This window comes from Clinocottus analis, unplaced genomic scaffold, assembly GCF_023055335.1.
Source record: "Clinocottus analis isolate CAN_PGR_092001 unplaced genomic scaffold, fCliAna1.0.p SCAF_14, whole genome shotgun sequence".
NCBI lineage: Eukaryota > Metazoa > Chordata > Actinopteri > Perciformes > Cottidae > Clinocottus > Clinocottus analis.
The window spans coordinates 6473836-6495961 of record NW_027175865.1 but is presented as its reverse complement, the minus strand read 5'-3'; the positions used below and the strand labels follow the sequence as shown (position 1 = coordinate 6495961).

The 22126-nt window shown below is 41.3% G+C and overlaps 1 protein-coding gene across 1 annotated transcript in view; it reads left to right on the top strand.

The window, feature by feature from the left end:
* Positions 1–3227: 3227 nt before the first annotated feature.
* Positions 3228–22126, top strand: part of LOC137784593 (solute carrier family 45 member 4) — a 40655-nt gene continuing 21756 nt past the window's right edge. The window contains exons 1-3 of the mRNA XM_068575386.1: positions 3228–3370; positions 5063–5145; positions 15892–17177. Coding sequence (XP_068431487.1) covers positions 16886–17177 — 292 coding nt within the window. The 5' untranslated portion in view covers positions 3228–3370; positions 5063–5145; positions 15892–16885. The remainder of the gene's footprint in view (positions 3371–5062; positions 5146–15891; positions 17178–22126) is intronic.

Below are 22126 nucleotides of genomic sequence, written 5' to 3'. Positions count from 1 at the left end.
TCTAACTCGTCATTATTTCAATAACATTATTTGTATTGACTAAGTGAAACAGAATAGACTGAAATTTTCTTTCACGTTCCTTTTTTCTCTCTCTCTCGCTCTTATTATTTCGGTTTGTACCACCTGAGGCTGAACTTATTGATGTATTTATATACTTTATATAACTGTGAAGAACTTCAAATACATTCCTTTAAATACATTCCTTTAGTAAACTAAACTGGTGATGATGCAAACAACTCAATACTTTATATGACACTATTATATCTTCAAGAGGGTAAACAAGAATTTCTCATTTTTAACCAACATTGAACAAAGTAAATACGGTTTACCTTGTTAAAAATAATAAAATACTTGAAAAGATGTAATGCAATGGTGAGGAAGTCTTATGAGTGGATACTGCTTCGCTTTAAGGGCTATTACTCCCAACAGTCCAACAAAGTAATCTAAAAGTTAAATATAATGCATTTATTACTGTGCCTATTCCAGAACTACATGCTGCATGCAAATGATTTTTTCCAGTTGGTTTATAGTTGAAAACGTAACTCCATCTCCGTGTTTCGGCACTTCCCAGAGTTCACCAGTAGAGGGAGCTATTTGATACAGAGAGAAGTTAAAGTTTTCTGACGAGAGTCGATTGAAGTTCAATTACACAAAACCCACAATATCAATAATAGAGGTGATTATTTTTATGTTAATCTCCCAATTCTTGTATTGGCTCAATTACTATTTATGTTTCTTTTGTTTATGAAAATAGTGACAAAACCTCATTTGATATAGTAAATAACATCGGCCAATGTGGCATCTTAAGTCAAAGTAATCACGTTTCATTCGTATGTGCAGAGTTTGAATACCTAGAAGTTTGCTGCAGACAATTATTATGGTTTTGCATTGTTGAAAAACATGCTCAGAGAGCCTTCAAACTACGACTGTTTTCTAAATATTTTTGCTGGATCAGCTGGTTCTACTGTGGTGTTTTCTGAGGGAAACTCAGAAGACACTCAGGGACCAAGGTTTATTGTTGTCTTGGGGTTCCAGAGAGAGTAAATCTGGCTAAGTCTTGATTTCATCTCCGTGAACTGAACGGCTGAAATAAATGAAGGTAGAAAAAGAAAGAAAGACTGTGGCTATACACATGTGACTTTGATTACTGAAGTGAAAATATGTATTTTACACGGCAAGGAGTGTGAAGAACAGTCAGTTGTATTCAAGTAAATAGCCATTTTTCATTCAACCCAAAGGTTCTGTTTATTTTTATTTTTTCACAGGACAGTACTCTGACAGCTTATTACTTGCTTGTATTAGTTTTTACACAAACGGTGTTCCCACAAATTGTTGCACCTTTTTGGATCGTTTGACCATTTTGTGCATGAATCTTACAAATTGGCATGTTGTCTTATTTTTTTAGTTTTGGACCATCTGTCTTCAGCTTCTGAAGATGATGCCGCTGTGTGAGCGCTACGCTGTTGTGGTTGGACTATCAGCAAGCTGCTGCAAAACGTAGCTAAACTAGTATTTTAAATATGTTTGGTTCACAATGTCGGATCCTTCAAATATCGGACTTGTGAATGTGCAGGTCTGTGCAGTTTGTATTGGTATGGAATCTGTATGCGCATGTGTGTGCTGCACATTGATGTGTTACATAAAGCCATAAGCAGCTGTTAATCTCTCACTGGGCAGGTCCACTCCTACCTTGGCTGCAGTATTGCTCCCTGTGTCTCCTGCAGCTCTTAATCGCTTTGCTTTTAATCCATAACTGTTTACTTACAGGGACCAAGAGCTAAATTAAGAATAAGAAATAAACACTATTGCATGTGTGCAGAAACATAAAGCATTGAAACAATAACTCTAGTTAGCAGAGACTAAATATTCAAATTTTATCAACATCATTAGCTATTGCAGCATGTTATCTTTTAGTGAGACAAAAGATGTGGTGCTATTAAATGATAAGACTGAAAACACCAAAATCATAAATGCATTTTATCCCTCAATACTTCCCCGGACCTTCCGATATAAATCTTTAAAGCTCAAAACCTGAAGCATAATGCCTTCACAGTGGCATCTACAGATGGATTCCTAAAGGTTTCGCTGAACACAATTATTATATTTTTTCTGTTTTGTTCTCACGCAGGTTCAACCTGTTTTATTCTTAGAAACTCATTGTACAGAATGTACAACACTTGTATTTTCAAGAAACACTCCTTCCTCACATCACTTGTCTCTTCAGTTTCCATCTGTGTTTTAGTACCCGTTCCTCCTAAAAGTAGGTTTCAGAAACCAAATCATGTAATCAGTGTTCATGACAGGGAGAAGCTCACAGCCCTGTTCGCGTGCACTTTGTTGCTGTTTTTGGTGATAATTATGGTGTTACATAATCAAATTATGGCTGTCATGCATTACCCAAGAAACTTAACCTACCTGAGCTGCACGGAAAATCAGAGAGATTAATATAGATGTGTTGATGCCCTCGGAGGCAGAGGATGTTCATACAGTGTTGGGGGCTGTGAGCCCAAACAATCAATAATGGAAGAAGTACGAAATGATTTACTTCCAAATATAAATATCACACCATAAAAATACTTTATTACCAATACTCAAAAGTGGTTTAATAACATTTGTGCAATAGGTAAGGGAGCTAATTTAATCCTATTTTGCATAGTTATTGTTGTTTTTATTATCTTATTTTATCTTATGTTATCCAATTTGGCATCATCGTGGACACGCTCGCTTGAAGGTATATTGCAAGAGGTGTGTGTGTGTGTGTGTGTGTGTGTGTGTGTGTGTGTGTGTGTGTGTGTGTGTGTGTGTGTGTGTGTGTGTGTGTGTGTGTGTGTGTGTGTGTGTGTGCTTGTTCATCTCCCATCGTGTCCTCGCTGCAATTCTATTTGTTTGTTTGTTTGTTTTTTCCTTTTGCACATTGTTGTATATTTATTCTTGCAGACCAGGTTTTGTGTATGATGAATGTTTTGAATGTGAAAAGAAACATTTCCCTCTGAAATATGAAAGAGGTGTATTATAAGTTTAAGTAGCCTCGGATAACATGGATACACTGGATAGTACGTCGAATAAACGTACTTTCTGTCACTGACTATGTTTTACGGTATCCACCTTTTAAAAGTCAGCCTCTCCGCTCCGTTCTTCCCTGCCGCTGTAGCCCCGCCTCTCTATGCAAAGTCGCCGTGACGTCGACGGAAGCCAGCGTTACGCTTCTTCTTCCGACAGCTATTCCTTTAAAGGCGTATTTAAAGCCCTGGCTTCAGTTGCGGCAGTAACGGACAACCTATGCAACAAAAGCTGCTGCAGAGACGAGCGACTGTCCGACCGCTCAGCGGACACACACACACGGAGCCAGCGGCTGACACGACCCGGCGAGGTGAGCTCTGCGTCCGGGGACAACACCGGCGATGGAAGGCGACTGATATTACACATTTTGGAGCCGAGGTCGGTCTGCTCCGGCAGCATCTCAGGTTGCTGCTGCAGAGAGGAGGCGGAGGAGGAGGAGGGAGGAGGGGGGAGGGGCGGGGGATGGGGGGGGGGGGGGGCATCCACAGTAGTTTGTGTAGGCCCGTGTCAAAAACAAAAAGAGAGGGGGGGCTGAAGCCGCAGACATCCCGGGACAGGTCAGGTTGCACTATTAGGTTGCGCCGATTATAAAGTGTTTATAAGCAGGATTTAAAAGTGTTTCAATGTCAAGCAGGTTGAAAAAGACATGTTTTTTATTGTTTTTTTTTTTTTTTATTGACATTTTTTTTTACATTTTGTTTCTTCATCACTGCCTTTTTTTTTCGTAATCAACCATGAAGGATCAGGTGACTCCTAACACACCTATGACTGTGTGCCATCAAAACAAATGAGCTCGGTATGTGTTGTTGCATGCTGGGCTGCTCAACAATTAAACAATACAATACAAGGAGTTCCCTGCTGTTGTCATAAACTATTCATCAGTGTGTTCATTATCCGTGGCTGTCGGTGTGTTCACACGTCAACACGTCTGGCTTTTGCTGCCCTCAGCCTCCAGGTCATGCAGGTTTCTATATGAACAAAATACATTTCTAATAATTAGTCGATCAAGTGTTTCAGTCCCGATACTGATACTGAGAACCCGGTAGAAGTGTTTTATTAATAAGCTGTGAAGGTGACTGGGGTCATTCTTTCATGTGTTGAAGCACCATCATCAGGATTGATTTCAACATGACGTCCCTAACTTTGCAAAACAAAATGTAACTAATACATACATGGATATAAATGTAGAGAAATTTGGTTAATTAGATATAATGGCATCTATTGTCACCGATTCAGGTATTTGATTCAATATCAGAACAATAGACTGCATCTCTAAATAAAAAAGATAAATGTATCAATCAATTATTCATTTGAGTAGTTTCTTAAGCGGACAAAACTATTATTGCTTCATTCGTTATTGCTTTTTAAGTGTGTCTCACATCTTTGGGATTCAGGCTGTTGGTCAAACAAGCAATTTCAGTTTGAAACAGTTTAATAAAAAGTGTTGTTGCCGTGATATAAATGTCTCAACAACATCTATGTTTTATTTCCCCGAGAGGATATTTCATCTACATCCTTCTGATGCCATTTAGCTTCTGTTTTGAAGGATTATACACACGATTCTTTGACTCGGTGTTCAATTCTGAATCTGTGCCGGACGGCTGCAGCTTCATCCAATTACTAGTGCAGAGGCAGAGTGTTGGGAGAGAGACTGCGTTAAGTGTTTTGCTGGTTTGTGTTTGTTCTGATTTATTGGCAGCCACTGATTTATTTCCATGCTTGTGTGCGTGAGAGAGTAAGAGCGGCCGTGTGCATTTGCTGTGGTGTCGGGTGCGATATCGATCTAATGTACTGTCGCATAACAGTATATTATTATTACTCTGCCTTTTTCACCTGATTGTAGCTTGTATTCTCTTTTACGACTTTTGTTTTTATTTAGTTATTGCTGCATTATTATTTGTTCCGTGACATATTTTGTAACTTTGTTTTGATAAGTGTGATGTATTACATTGTTGTAATAACACCTGACTAACTGTGTCTGCTTGGTTTTGTGTGTGTTCAGGTACGACTGAAGGGCTTAACACTGCAGCGTGGACCAGATTGTCAGCATCTCGACGATATTTATGACGCTTCCAAGGCCTTTTGGTGAGTCTTACGTGCACAAACACGAGGGTATATCACCTTTTTCTGTTATTCACTCTTAACACAGCATTTACAAGTCCTCCTTGTGTCTGTTATTTAGCTTTTTGGTTTGATAAATCTGCACAAAAACATAACAACAGTCTGAAAGAGAGATGTAAACGTCCAGCATATGTTCTTCCTCAATTTTTCTTTCAAGCTGAATGTGTTTATATTCTGGTGAGAACCAGAACCAGCACGAGCTGAACAATATACAGATTATATGTGCAGCGTGTGATGAGCTCATCTAGGTCTTAGTTTGAATCGACCTGACAGGATTTCCACCGAGTCTTTCACAACTGTTCGCACTTCTCTCGAGAAAAATCAGTGTCTCCTTGCGTCAGCTTTTTTTTTTTCAACATTCACTCCTGAGACTGACAGGTTCAGCTGAAGTGAAAGCCACCGACTTCCTCTTGATGAAATGTTTGCTGACTATCAGCTGAGTGCTGAGTCAGCGGTGGGTTACTACCAACGACATGTAGCCAGACACAATAGGTCACGAGCGCACAGTCGCATGAACACTCATGAACTTAACTGTGCATTTGCATAGATATTGTGCAAACAGAGCAAACAATAGTTGACTCCACATATGCACATTCACAGACAATTGCTTTTGATCATCAGCTTGCATACTATTTTCATATGTTGCATGCAGAACTGGATTATATTTCTCTATTCAACACGTGAATAATGTTTTAGTACACTTCCTTTCATCTCAATTAATAGACAGGATAATAAGTGTGTGTTCTCTCCGTGTGTTACACACACTATGCTGCCTGCCAGTCTCTTGGTAGAGCATCCAACAAAACACACACAAACACACTCTACACTTCTAAAGGACAAGTGGGAACATGCTTGAGGTTCGCAACTAAATCATAAACAACTTTGAAAACTGTATGTTTAAGAGGTAGAGTTGTACCTCACAAAAGGTATCACATTCCAATGACTTTGGCATGTTGTAAGAATGCTGTTGATAACCGTGCTGTAAGTCAACACCAGTTCACTCCCTGTGACTCCAGATCTGTTTGCTCATTGGTTTCCACACAGCATGACGAAGCTTGAGAGTCTCAGTGGGAGTCAATGCAACTGGCAGGTTCCTTCAAACAAGAAGGTATCCTGCTGTACAGAGGTTTTAGACTCTTATCATGCAACCTCCTCGTCACCTGAGTCCTCACTCACTCGTTACTGGCAGAACTGTCCGGTAAAGGTCACAGTTCCACACTAAACCTCCAAAAGACAACATGAATGAAACATGAAGTTATACTCAGATCAGTTCATTAAGATGTAACTGACCGTTTGGACCAAAAGCCTGAAAGGTTCCCACGTCACACTATTCCTTTTTCACACACAGTCACAGACACACACACACAGCTGGCTTTGTATCTTAAGCCCTGATCCTGTGTGTTGATAACCCACTTCCTACTACTGTGAAGTTTGTGTGCACAAACCCGAGAAATAGAGACGGGAAAGAAAATATTCTCATATCTCTATCAGATCTTACACTACACACACACACACACACACACACACACACACACACACACACACACACACACACACACACACACACACACACACACACACACACACACACATATGTGTGTTGCTGCTATAAATGCTGTTGTGTTGTTAAGAGACACAGCATTTGAAGTTCAAAGACCTGGCACGACCTATTCGCAAGTCTGGTGGGTTGTTTACATTCTAGGTGGGTAAAAAACGGCACACTTCTTAACTCCTAGCTTTGCCAAGTTATCCTATCTGAACTAAAGAGAACGGTTTGATTAATGAGCGGTTTAATAGATGCGTGTAAGTGGTTGGTTGAAAATCTGCAGGCAGTTGTTTGTATGTGTGGACTATCAGGAGCCCTTCCTGCATGGCTGGTTGGTTTTCTATTGGTGGAGGACTGTTATAAAGTCAATATCAGATGGCTGTACTGTATTTAGCCCTGGCTTTAAGTTGGAGGACATGCTCTCAGTAGCCAGAAAGATTGTCAATAACACAAAATGTCTTCTATGAATAGAGACTTTCCACTTTATTTGTTGGCTCTCATGTAGCAGTTGACAAAACTCCAACAATGTTTAAGTTTTTACTCTCCAACGCCAACAACTGCAGTTTTTAAAATCAAGAACGGAGGTTTAAAAAAAAAAGGAAATTTGTAAAAAAAAAAAAAAACGTTCATATACACTAGGAACTTTAACGTAATCAGTCTAATTGGAAATAAAAAGCTGGTAGTGGATCACCATTAACTTTTGAAACATACCTCGGGTCAAATGTATACATTATTATTAACACTGGTATCTTTATATCTCTCCCCTTCGTTTAGTGTCAAATGTTAATCCTCACATATGAAGAAACAAGTTTGTTCACCTCCAAAGAAGGAATGCAGCCAGACTCAAAGAGCCAGCACCAGTGAGAACCTAAAAAAAACAACAACACGCAAAAATGAATACCTAATGAAGGAGCAGTAAATCTGATCGCCTTGCACACGGTCACCGTATGCATTCAGAGATTTGGACCAGCAACTCAATGTCTCTAAACAGCTCGAAAAAACAATTTCCCGTTGCACTTTGAAACTACAAAAAAAAAAATTATGGCAAGAGGAGTTCAGATAGTGTGAAAAGATTGAACAGATTTGGCCTCCCTACACTATGAAGCCACTTGGTCTCTGCAGCCTGTGGTTAACTTTAATACCCTGTCAGTTGGGACAATTTTTCAGTGATTAGTTTTATCCAAAGTTTTTGTCCAAAGTAATTCTACCCTGAAGGAGAAATGTCAGTTGTAAATCAAATGATGAAACTTCTCTCTTAAAGGCATCTCTTTGGGTTTTGTCCAATCGCTATTCCCATCTTCTCTGACTCATCCGGTCCCTGGACAAACTGATGTCCTGCTTGCCAATTAAATTACCAAAGAGCTGACTGAGTGCCAGAGACGACTGCTCGCTGGCGAGTCAGATGTTCTTTCTGTGGAGCATCTTTGGTTGCCGTTAGGTCCTCAACACCCAGCTGTCACACATGTAACCCTGTGTCACAGTGAAAATTGACCTTTGAATTGTCGGTGTAAGGGTGGGTAATGTCTTCGCCATCCTTGGGGGGAAAAAAACATGGCAGCTGGCTCACATACTGACATCTTGCCAAGTTCATACAGACTGTTTGTTTGCAGGAGTGTGAGCTGCAGGTTTGCTACATTTCTGACCTGCTCTGAAAGAAACAACATGTGAGGAAAGGAACTAGACAAGGAAAGGAACTAGACTTTCATCCCATGTCCCATTGTAACAATTGCTTCTTTTATTTCTGATGGGCTACATGCTTGGAAACAGGAAAGTACAAAATGTTCCTCTGTGGTTAAAGAGGCGCCAATGCGCCTCTTTAACCACAAATGGTACACAAAATGCTAATTCTAACGTCACTGTGTTGATAATATAAAGATTTAATTCCGTGTCATCTAATCCCTGCTACTGGACCAGTTTGTTTGCATAAAAATTGTCATGTTTGTTGTTGACGAAAATATATTGTTTGTTTGTGTGTGTGTGTGTGTGTGTGTGTGTGTGTGTGTGTGTGTGTGTGTGTGTGTGTGGTTAAGCAGTTTGATGCTGTTGATGTCAGATGGCCTTTATCAGCATCAAGCATGTGTTTGCATGAGGAAGAGTGTGTGTGTGTGTGTGTGTGTGTGCGCACACACTCGCATTGCGCAGATCTATTTCACCTCCTCGCAGACTTTTTTCCTCTGTATCTCTTGTTTGTCTCGGTATTGTGGGTTAAAACCTTAGGAGACTGTACAGGAGGGTAGGATAGCCACACATACATGTAAACGGACACACATGCACCGTCTCTCTAAAAGGGGGCAGGCCCCCTGGGCCAGAGAGACAGGATGCCCCTGGGGGGGTGAAGTAATGTGATGTAGGGTAGGGGGTACTGTAGTCCGAGGGGACACAGATGGGGTTTGAGTTTGTGCGTTACAGTCCTGTGTGTGTTTGTGTGTGGTGAGGGTGACACTCAGCCAGTAACGTGACTCCGGTGTAGAAGAGGCCGAGGCCGCTGTCAGCAGCTCGTCAAAACCTTCCAGACCTGCAGGATTTAACACTGAATTTTTACATTAGGAGTCTTCGGCATTAGTTGTGGAATACATTAGGTTTAGGGTCAGAGATTATGTAAAACATATTATTATTATTATTATTATTATATATTTATGAGACACGAGAAACAGCATTTACATCATCTGTCTAGACGGGCTCAGATCAGCAGGCAGTGGATTTAAATAACGGTGTGTATGTCTGAGTGTAAATGACCTCCACAGGCAGGACCGTCTACTGTTGTTTATAAACTGTGTTGTTGTTGTTGTTTTCACATGCCTCTGGTCACCTTTGAGTGCTAGCCGGCCTATTAGCCAGGGCTAAAAATAAACACTAGGATGACTGAGCTATTACTGGCTGCAAAGCTAGCTGCCACAAAGCTAGCTGCCACAAAGCTAGCTGCCATAACGCACAGCAGTCCTCCCGTCCTGCTCGTCCTTCTCCTTTTCTCTATAACATATGTTTGTGTTACGCCACTGCTGCATCTTTCTTGAAGCTGCTCTGCAACACTATTAAAAAGAAACCTGACTGAGCCACATTCATAAAGCTACGGGTGTTATTATAGACATTGACATGACAATGAGTTTTTGTTTCCCTGACTTCTAACCCATCCAGTCATTAAAATGGAAACGTTTAGGGTGTCAGTGAGGAGGTTATACAATTCATAATAATATACTAAAAATAGGTCATGCCTTATGGTTGTTAGATATAGTGCTGCAATGAAGCAATACTGGAATCCATTAATCCAAGACGGTTCTGTCTCCTTTTTAATTAACCAAATAGTCAAAATCATGACTTTTGATTAAAGAGTTTCAGTTGATATTTATATAATAAAGTTATAGACTTGACTTTTACAAAGGTACTTAAAATAACACACAGCAGTCTTCATACTGGGAAGTTGATTCACCTTAAGACAACTTTACAGATGTCTCGTTCCCCGTGTAGTCTTTGGTAATTGTAATTTCATCTTTGCGCTCTTTGTTTGTTCACTTGTTGAGGCTCGATTGACTCGATCGACCTTCCCTTAGAGTCAACTATTGAACTTGAATGCCTTCAAAGTTGCCACTCCCATTCAGAAACCGGGTCGTCATATTGCCAGCCACGATCACCGAGGAGTATACAGTGAGCAAAGACATTGGAAGACAGCTGAGAGGTTCAAGTGAGGTTGAGATTGGAGATTCATTCAGATCTGTCAGTGGGAGGTACTCGTACATGTGTTGATATGTTTGTGTAAGAGAGAGTGCCCGTATGTGAACAGCAGGTATATTATGTCATATTCATACCAGCCGGTAGAGTGATATAAGCTCTGTGGTATAGAGTAAGGGATTTGTCATTGGCGCTAGTGCATGTTGATGCACATGTGCCCCCCCCCCCCACCCCCTCACACACACACACACACACCCTGTACTCTCTGCACTGCAGCAGCACTGCACCATAATGCACACATCTCCCTCTCTTGCTCGGTCTCTGTGCTTGTGTGTGTGTGTGTGTGTGTGTGTGTGTGTGTGTGTGTGTGTGTGTGTGTTATTCATTCCTGCCATCTGCCTCCCAAAGCTGGGAATATGGTTATTTTTGACAGGCATATCACCAATAGCATGCGTAGCTTTGCAGTTAGAGCAGCACTGTTGCCTGTGGCTGTGGTTGTAGATGTCCAGAAACTTACTTCTGTGCTACAGTGTGTGTGTGTGTGTGTGTGTGTGTGTGTGTGTGTGTGTGTGTGTGTGTGTGTGTGTGTGTGTGTGTGTGTGTGTGGAGAGAGAGAGTATGTAACTAAAGACTGAAGAGTCTTTGTACTCGAGTCACCGTAACTTGGTAAAAGACAGAAGACCCAAAAGACTAAACGTCCCTTAGTGACATTTAGAACCCCTCCCCCCCCCACACACACACACAGCAGTGAATGCTATCTGATTATAGGTCGATACACATGTAGTGCCACTCACTTGTACTGTTGCTTCTGTGTGTCCGTAACATGAACTCAGATTATATTGAATTTCACCTTATCTAAGGATCCAAAATAGACAACGTGCAGTTTCACGTGAGAGCAAGGAAGGATGGAGAGGAGATGTGAGGGGAGATGGACAGGATGGTGTTCAAGTAGAGGGAAAGGATGTTGAATACTTATCAAAATCTAGGAAAAAAGACAGGCGTACAAAAGACGAGAGGAAAACGAGCAGGAGGGAGGGACAGGAGATGCCTGTGTCTCGCCGAACACACACCTAACACACGTAACACAGGTTTATTTTAGTGAGTGTTTATTTTGGTGCCTCAGAACAGATTACCTGCAACGGCGGCATGCTCGTCCTTTCTCACGTCATCTGCCCTCTACATCGCTCTTCTTCTTGTTCTTCTTGTTCTTGTTCTTCAAAACACATACAAAAATAAGGGAAAAATTAACTCAGCTGTGATAATAACTACCTACCATTATGAATCCATTATATATATTCCAATGCCAACACTCATTTGTCTCTGCCTGTCGTGGTTGGCGTAGTGATATTCAACCATAACTGGTCACTGGCCGTTTTTTTTATTCATATGAATACTTGAGCACATTTCGATAACTAGCTTTGTTACAAAACATATTTTGCCAATTTATTCTATCCATTTGGCGGAACCTCCGTGGCCACATGACCCATCCCTGTTGAGTTTATTAGTCAACGTGAAAATGTCGAGTAAACACTCTTTCACGAGTGAATGAGAAGCAGCTTCCGGTGACACCAGGAACACACTGATATCGACATGAAGAAAAGGTCGCCGAAAGTGTGACACTGACGACGTATATTATGTTCCCAGATTACATCATTTCATGTCTGTTCGGAGGTTCCTTGGTTTTCATCCATGGTCAGGTCACAACTACTCCCATTATACTTTCAGATTGAACAGATTGAAGCACCAGATCGGGTCAACGGGCCTAGGTTTAAAGAAATGTTGTGAAGTGTCGTTTTTGCAGTAACAAACAACCCCTCCCTTTATTTGACCTCACTGTCCGTGCACACTGCACACAAACATTGACAGCAGTATGTGAACTCGATCCTGAGGTCCTCAGCCGTGTAATCTATATGCAGCTCTATATGGGTCAATGCTATGTTGAGAGTCATGTTGGCAGAGTGTTCATGTACCCTTGCTAGTGTCTGACACTAATGCTAATGTGCGGATACAAGCTGATGTAAAGACGTGGCAATCAAACAGGAACTCACTCATTTATTCACAAAGATTGAGACACACACATCTCAGGCTGCACCTGTTTTCATGTCAGAAAATGTTAAAAAAAACAAAAAAAACAACAAAAAAATAGCTCTATGTTGGTGTGTTTACATTGCTTGTATTTGTGCAACCAGCTGTCCAAACCCACAGATATTGATTTACAATGATATAATGACGTATGGGATTCATTTCCGGTTTTTAAGCGCAAGTTCCAGCAATTCTTTGGTCTACACATCTTTGTCTAGTTTACAGTCTTCTTTGATTTTATTCTCCTTTTCAGATTAAATAAGGATATAGATAAGGATATATTTCAAACCCTTTTGCCTTGATTGACAGATAAATTTGTCAGCTGGTACCACTTACTTATCCCTCCCTAGTTCCACCCCATTGCCCAAATACATAGTCCTTGGCTTTAGATACTTGACAAGATGGCAGCAAGAAGAAGAAGAAGAAGAAGAAGAAGAAGAAGAAGAAGAAGAAGAAGAAGAAGAAGAAGAAGAAGAAGAAGAAGAAGAAGAAGAAGAAGAAGAAGAAGAAGAAGAAGAAGAAGAAGAAGAAGAAGAAGAAGAAGAAGAAGAAGAAGAAGAAGAAGAAGAAGAAGAAGAAGAAGAAGAAGAAGAAGAAGAAGAAGAAGAAGAAGAAGAAGAAGAAGAAGAAGAAGAATGGAGAGGGTATGAAGTGAGAAAGGCTGAGTTTGCCCTCATTTGAGTTTGCCGGTGTCGCAGGTAATCTTGTCTGGCACCACAATAAACACTCACTAAAATAGACCTTGGCTGCGTGTGTTTGCAGATTCTGAGTGTGTTGATCTGTGAGACAAGGCCTTGGGCTTTGCATGCATCTCCTCTCCCTTTCTCCTACCTGTTTTCCACTCGTCTTCTATATGTTATTTTGTCTCCATCTGAAAATAAACATCTAGGTACGTACTTACTTTATTTGACTTCTTTTATAGTTATTTCTTTGCCTATCTCCACTCTGCGTCCCCTCTTTTTTGTCTTTCTTTCTACCTCTTGCTTTATAGATCTTTAATCAGATAGCATTCACTGCCTCGGCCACATTCAGAGCACGATATACTGATGCTAATACTGCCCTATATTGTGTTGTGAGTTATGTAGAAAGGCCACAGTGATTCTTTTATGCGTTTTAGCCCATTGACGCACATCCCATTAGTTGCAGAGACGTGACACTTTCTTGAAATCCCAGTGAACATTTACTCGATTTAATGATCTATATCATTATATCTGTCACAGTTGTTCTGCAGTTAAGGGAACAGATTGTATCGCCACATGGGTTTAGCCTCAGTGTTGCCTCCAAAACGTTTCTTAAGAGATGTGTGAGGCTTCCACTTAGGCTTTTCTTATTAAAAACATTCTGGTACAGGATATAAATCCTCCACACCAGACTCTAACTACAACAAGCAAACTTTACCATAATAATAACACAATATAGCAGAATTCATCCATTCTATTCGGAAAGTGTTAACTCTGGAAGCTTGTTCTGTTATTTTACAGCACAACATGTAATGAAGGTTTTTCATATTCAGAGAAACTTGTTGTTGTAAGCATTTTGGGACACATCTTGTCGTAGAGGCTTTTGCCAGTTTGTGTTTTTCGGCACATCGTGTTCTCTCCCTCCCGGTTGAGGGAGGTTGTGGTGCTTTTTCTATCACCGTTCTCTAATTTAAACAGAATTTAGATTTTTAATTGGTACCTATGTGTTATGTATGTGTCTTACTATAAAGGAGGGGGCTTGTTATGTAATCTGCTGCAGTTTGTGAGGTCAAGTGTGTGTGTGTGTGTGTGTGTGTGTGTGTGTGTGTGTGTGTGTGTGTGTGTGTGTGTGTGTGTGTAAAATATTCATGACCATCTTGAGTGCATCATGAATGTTAATGGGGACATGTGGGAGCTCTAAAAAAGCCGAGAAGAGATGAACCGGAAAAAGTAAGAAATGGGACACAAATATTTTCAACATCTGCCCTTTTCAATCTGTCTTTCTCTTCTCGCTCTTCTCCTTCTCTTCCTTCTCTTCCTGGTCCTTCCACTTCCCACCTGTTCCAACCCTCCTTCCCTCCATCTTTTCTTATCTCTCTCTCGCTCACTCTCATTTAGTTTTTGTTCTCAATCTCACCCTAAGAGGCTTGATGAGGGTCTTAGCACTAGTGTGTGTGTGTGTGTGTGTGTGTGTGTGTGTGTGTGTGTGTGTGTGTGTGTGTGTGTCGTTCACGTGGAAAGCATTAGTGTGTGTTGGGTGTTACAAAACGTGCCGTCTCCACGGGTTATAATCCACTGGCCCACTGGACACAAAAACCCACACTTTGGATTTTAACTCTTTCGGAAATGGTGTTGAGCAGACACACACACACACACACACACACACACACACACACACACACATTATATTTCTCAGGCGTATTATTAGCTGAAGGCCTTCACGCCTCATTCTCCTCTATTTCTCTTTTCATTTCTGTCCACATATTTCTCATTTCTTCTCACCAAGCACACACTGAGCTACTGTTTGAAACAGTCGCTCAGCTTGAATTTGTTTCTCATAAAGGCAATGCATGCTTTCATTCTCCCAGTCCAGTTTGAAAGACTGTCCGAGTGTCTGCGAGGACGAATCATGTGCTCAAACCAATTACACTCTGTAAAAATGGACTCTTTTCATAGGAGCGTGTGCGTGTCTTGAGTTGTGGTATCAGCATGTTGCTACTCTCACACAATTCACTCTCACAGATTAAAACACACACGGGTTGGCAAGGCCCAAATATAATACAAATACACATCTTCTCTCTTGCCCTCATGGTGCCAGTCACACAAATAGTTTTGGTTTCATTCATCCAGGTTTTAGGGCCAATACAGTAAATATGACGAGTATTTTGGTTTTAGTTCTGTTTTTAAAAAGCAGCATGTCTTTAGATTATCCACAGACCTTGATGTCAGAAGTTTTCATTTTCAAAACTAAGTTTCATTTAAAAAAAAAAAAAACAGCTCACGACGTAACCTTGCTATTGTTCGTCAAAGAGAAGTATTTTGTTTGAAAGAAATGGAGGGTAAAAAACAGCTGACATATGATGCACATCAAAACACCCACAGCCAGTGTTTACTATAGAAGCCCGATTGTCCTTTTTCCCAGCATTTACGTGCTTCATCTCAACCCCAAGGATCGGGGAAGTACTGGCTGCAGTGCCTTACCCCTTCTTCTTTCTGCTTGTGTCAAATGACGCTCTACCTCACAGAGTGTGTCCATGTTGATACACCTGAGAAACAAAGTTTTGATGTATATGCAGTAAAATGCTTTTCCTCTGGTCAGTGGAAGTTCAATTTCTGTCACTAATTCTAATTATTCTTTTCCCTTTTTCTTTCTTTTTTTCCGGTCATCTCTCCTCCTGACCAATGGGACGCGTGCATTGTGGTGCTGGTTGTCTTCCTGTTGGGGTTGTCCTTCAGATTGATCAGCCAATCGATGGGGATTTTCAGAAGAGCTCCGCCCACCTTTGCTACCTGCCTTCCTCGTCCTCCCCGGTTCCCCTGCGGCCTCTTCCTTGCCCCCACCCACTCCGTGGTCCAGCCCTCCATCCAGCCCTCTATAGACAAAATGACACTGGAACTTACTGAATGGTCTTCAATATGGATTTTTACGTCTTGTAATAGACAGTAGGAAAAAGAGGGAGAAACCTCAATGACAAAAAAGCCATAAACACACACACACACACACACACACACACACACACACACACACACACACACACACTCACACACACGAATACACACACTTATACACACACCTGACACACACAAAGAAAAACACACAAACTCACTTTTGGAATGTACCGCACACTCTTCCTTTGAAAATTCAACTGCTTCCATTTTTTTTTCTGGATTTCTACAAGCCTTTGGAAAGCTGATTTTGTTCTTTTCGACTCTGGGACAAAACAAAAAGCCGAGGAGAGGACTAACACTTGTTTTATTTAGGCGACAGTTTTTAGGATCAAGTTGTTTTCAGGACATTTGTCCAGAGGACAACTGATTGCTGATTGTTTCGTTTGCTCTACATTAACATGCCAGATCTATAGATCAGTTGTTCCTTCATTTATTTGGTGTCAATAGCCTTGTTAGGTTTTAGCAGGCACAATATTAATTTAGTTAACTTTTAATGCTGGGACACTATCTGTTACATGATTTTTTTGTTTTCATGATAGCACTCCTTTTCTTTTGAACACCGCTATCTGGTGATTATTCTTTTAAAGCAGTAATATAAAAGTACGGCTGCAATATGTAACTTGTAAAGATTGTAATTAGGTCATTACCAGTTTTAAAGTAACTACAAGTGACTTGACACGAGTAGTTTTAGGAAAGTAAGAAGGAGTATTGCTTTTCTTTGGTAGCTAAAGATAAAGTGCCAGCGTTTCAGAGGGGGTGCACTTGTTTTCTCACTGCGTGCATGCCCTCCAACATGCCTCCCCAGAACACAGAGGCCGAAGCCATGCAGGTCGGATCTCTGGTTAACGCCAAAAACACCACGGCATCGGGCTCGGACAAGGAGAAAGGAGGAGCGGGAGGCGAGAAGGATGGATTGGGAGGCGGATGCCGTGGAGTGGAGGAATCAGCGAGCGAGGGGTCGCTCGAAGGCATACCCTTGAAGAGATGGGTGATGCACGGGGCCGTGATGTTCGGCCGGGAGTTCTGCTATGCCATGGAGACGGCGCTGGTGACGCCCGTGCTGCTGCAGATAGGTGAGTAAAGAGATCACAGAGAGAAACTGCCTGTAAACGTAATACAGTTTGTAATCAGGAACAAGGAGTCATGTTGTTTGTCCTGACGTCATTCTGGCATTTAAGAGGACACCTTGGCAGCTAACTTTAGGCCAAGTCCTGGTCACCTTGTTCAGATGGACTTCCATTTGATCTGTCTGGAGATTAGCTGGCTTGCTGTCACATACACGCACACACACACACACACACACACACACACACACACACGCGCGCATGCACACACGAGCACACACACGCACATGTTGACTATAGTGTTCAGTGGAGACAGATATCCAGTCGCAGTGGGCTTACTGTCATTTGCACCTAGCATCGTCTTTGACAGAGAATTCGACAAGTCCAATTTTGTCTGGAAGACACTGGAGCCCTCAGGGGACATAAAGAGGGTGTGAAAAGAGTGAAAAGAGGAGAGGAGGGAGCCAAGGAGGGGAACATGATAATATGATAGTGAGAAGGGGAAGTAGAAAGAGTGAGAGGGAGATAAAAGGCTGGAACAGCCGTAACCTTGTTTATAATTCAAAGTCACTTCCCATGCAATCCCCCCTCCCCTCTTCCTTCCCTTTCCTTTCTCTCCCAAATCTCTCTTTCCCCCTCTGTGGCGTAGTGTGATCTCCTAGCTTACATAACCAAGGCGACATGAGTGGCAGGACGCTCTGTGGCCACCGTGAGTTCCTGGCTGGCTCACCCAGGATGAGCCACCACAGGCAGAAAGGCTTTGAAACATTTCCAGTGTTCTGTTATTTCCAAAGGAAGGTACTGAGATATGTCAAATGTTAAAAAGAAAGTGTCTAGTATGTCATGGCATTACAAGTATAGGATTCTTAAAAACAATGTGTACCTTGAAATCCTAGTCACAGTAATCTTATATAAGGCTAGTCTCCTGTTGTAGTAGCAGACAGTGCTGTTGCTGCATGTTTTGACTCTAATTTTAGCTCTGGTTTAGCTGCCCGCACCTATTTTTTATTTTTTTTGGTCCTGGATATGTCTGAGCCGCTCTTAGTAGATTTTGGAGCCACTGAGAGGTACAACTGCAACAGATTAGTCCACTGCAATGAATAATACTAAAACAGACTGCGCAGGGATTTTGGTGTCTCACTGAGATTCATCGCTGGTTTGGAGAGTTTATTCAGTCATGTTCGTCTTTTCACGTCAGGCTAATTGGCTGCTGCTCCTTCTGACCTTTCATACTGATCGTAGATAGCCTTCCAACCATGAATTATGAAGTAGATAGCATTCAGTATAGCGCAGTCCAACATCTTTCAATTCTATACTAATTAGAAGATGTTCATTACTGTGCCTGAAATGTGGCAAGATACAGATCTGCTCAGATTGCAGCCATTGTTCAAGAGGACTGCACGTTATGAAAGTCTCTTTTTGCAGTGCGTGAGTACCTACATTTGGGTATCTGTAGTGACCTAAACCACCTAAAAACAACCCTGTCCGTTTTTTGGTGAGCTACCTAAATAAGAAAACATATGATTCAACACCCATTCAGATTTCTAAGTCATATGAAGGTTCAGTAAAATATACCACCCTCCAACTGAGTATCCCCTCCGTATACAGCCAGGACTGCTCAGCGGGTATTGATGTCTATACATCGATCCAATATCACGTTTTCATAATATTTATCAGATCCACACAACAACAACAATGACATCATTTGTCACTGTATACAACCTACCTGATCTGCCCTGCACATGTGCAAACTAGCATTGCACACCTGTGGTTCAACACTCTTTTGCAAGCCATTTTCCCCCTGATAAGGACAAGAACTTTTTAATTTTAGGTGTTGTCATGTGAAACCATTTAGAAGTTATATGTCTCAATGCTTTTTCCACACAATGGTTGGTGTTGTTAAGATGTATTTAGCCTGCTAACAGACAAACAGACCTACTGAGATGAAAACAACCCCCCCTCCAACCCTGTGGGCAGGAGTCCAAGTTTTGGGATAACAAATATCGACCCCCCTCTCCATGTGCTTAATGCTCTATGCATGCTGGAGACTGACTGTAGCTACTGGAATTAGCTGGATAGCTGGCTGGTTGGCTCGCCCTGAGTGAAACCATTGTGTGCGCATGTGTGTGTGTGTGTGTGTGTGTGTGTGTGTGTGTGTGTGTGTGTGTGTGTGCATCTAACCCCACAACACTGGGGTCAGAGAAAGGAAGAGGTTGTTAGAGTGTGTTTGAAGCAGGCACAGTTTGATCAAGGAGCTCATATTTTCAATATATATATATATATATATATATATATATATATCCTTTCTCTTACAAGGTGCGGAGAACATGCAGAGCTCTTTTCTGTTTTGTTTTTCTCTGGACAGCAGTCACTCAAATGTCATGCTTACCCCTCAAGGCATACGCATCATGGCGTGTCAGCGCTGATGTACTGACACGCCATGCTTTCCAGCTTGGTCTTGCTTCTCTTTCGAAGCAGTGAGATAGGCACAGATAATTAAAAAAAAATATTTAATGCAGCTTAAAGCGAGGTAAGAGTGAGTTGATGATGAGAAAAGGATTAAGAGAGATGAAAAAGGAGGGGAAAAGAAAAGGAATGGAACAAGGAGGCAAAGATCACAGCCGGTGGGTTTTGTCTTTTTTTTTGGAGAGCTCGTTCAATCAGTGAATTTCAACAATTACTGTAAAACTAAATAATTGTGAAGAACATTACCAACTCAAGCTTTAAGGTTGAGAAGTCCCTCTGTGAACTATTGCTGCCTAAAACTCCTATTTTATAAAACATGTGGAAAAAAACTTATATTTTGTGATCATCATTCAAACAATTCTTGAGACAAGTTTCTTCAGGAAACTGGTTGAAGAACGGAACATTGCGAAGGTGACCGGAAGAGCGCCTTTTCACAATTAGTCTTAAGCTCTTTATTTTTGTTTCTAACCGGCTGTGCATACGGTACTGCCTGTGCCACCAATGTGCTACCCAAAACAGGCCAGAGCTGGCAACTTTGCAGCATTGTTATCCTTCTTTGGAGGCCTTCTTGGCTTTACTAAAGGAGATTACTCCAATCCAAGTGGAAATGTCCTCCTATTAAATCAGGTTATGTGGTTGAAAACCTCAGCTTACTGTAATAGTGTCTTGACCGTTACGTTATTCAATTGGATGAACAAGCCACAGTTGAACACCGAAAATAATATTTGTATAACGAGATCCTGATGCTTGCCTGATGAATTTAGTGAGCAGATGTGTACTATGATGTGGAAGCAATTTCCTCACTATAAAACACTGCAGGAAACCCTGAAGTTAACCAAAAGGTATCTAGATCCTGGTAGCATGTTAGCATGTTAGCATGGTAGCATGCAACACAGTGGACCAGTGGCCTTCTGCTGTCAGTGCCTGAGGTTTAGAAATACCAGTCCAGAACGCTAGATTCAGCACAATGCAAAAAAAGCATCTGGTTTTGTCGTTCTATAGCTATATGTTTATTTTTGTTTGCCCTTATCAATTGTAGCTGCCGCATCCATTGTTTTTTTAAATGCTAACTTGTCATTGAAATCTAACATCAATGCCTCCAGTGAATGGAGCTACATGTTAATTTAGACAGCATTCTACGACATTGTTGTTTCAACGTTGCATGTAGGTCCACCATGCAAGTCATTGTGCAGCAAATCAGCTTGATCTTGCATTGCTAGCATCCCAGGTAACCTAATCCACTGAGTGATCCTATCATGTTAGCTGGTCTAATCTAGCAGATGACCTTGCAGACAGAGTTATATAAATGACTGGCTTGATGTCACACTGTGACTAATCGCCATAATCTGACCCAGTCATTCATGGAACAGAGGGGGGGAAGGACAGGTGAATAGATGAATAAAATGTTCATATAAGAGGAAGCAACAGATGCAAACACGTATCAAGGGGCAGATGAAACGCGGTATGTGGGATGGGAAAGAGAAAAACATCTTTTTCGAGTTAAGTGAGAAATAGGATACACTCACAGTGTGAATTGTTTTCCTGCCAGCTCGAGAGAACCTTCAACCACAATCTTTAGTCCACCGTGTGTCTTTCTGCAAGAGCGAGAGAGACAAATACACCAGTCTAGTCAGTTATTTAAAAGCCTTCCTATTCAAAGCACTTTATATAATCACTGCAGTAACTTTGTTCATTTATTAATATTATTGCTGGATACACGTGGAGACACAAAAGGGTTTTCAAGGGTTATTTGCTAACATCACCACTGCTGCAGGGCGGGGTTATTGGTGTCATGCTGGTACAAGGGCAAAAGGATAAGGCAAACTGCAACACTGGTATGATTGTTGTTGTTGTTGTTGTTGTTGTTGTTGTTGTTGTTGTTGTTGTTGTTGTTTTCAACCTATAAAAGTCACCAGAATTCAGGAAACAAAATCTCTGAAATCTTTGGTTGTTTGATTTTTTGGGATGCAGAGTCAGCAGAAGCTTTGGTCTTTAAGACAAAGCCATGTTACGTGTGCCGGTGTGGTGTGCATGGCTGTCAATGCAACAGGCGATAAGCTAGGTATGTGTGAGCTATTAGTATAAGATATGTGAGGCATGCAGAGCTGAATGTGTGTATTTGTTTGTCAGCACATTGCTCCCAGCTCTCCCCCACCAGGGAGGTGAAGTCATCAAAAACAAACCACCACAGAGCGCTCAGGTGATGACGAGGGACAAAGAAACATCAGGGAAAGCAAATTCTTCAAAACGGGGCCCGCAAATAACAAATATCACCATAATGTGGTTATGCTATTGCTTTGCTTAATAAACAGTTGAATCAATCATTCGCTCTCATTTGTACCAAAAGGGCAACCGGTTGTAAAACAGAAACATAGGATAAAATACAAAGCACACAAACACATGATATATACAAGAATGTTTCTATTTTTAAACCATTTAGAAATAGGTTAAATTATGAGTAAAATAATAGAATATCAGGAAATATTTAGACC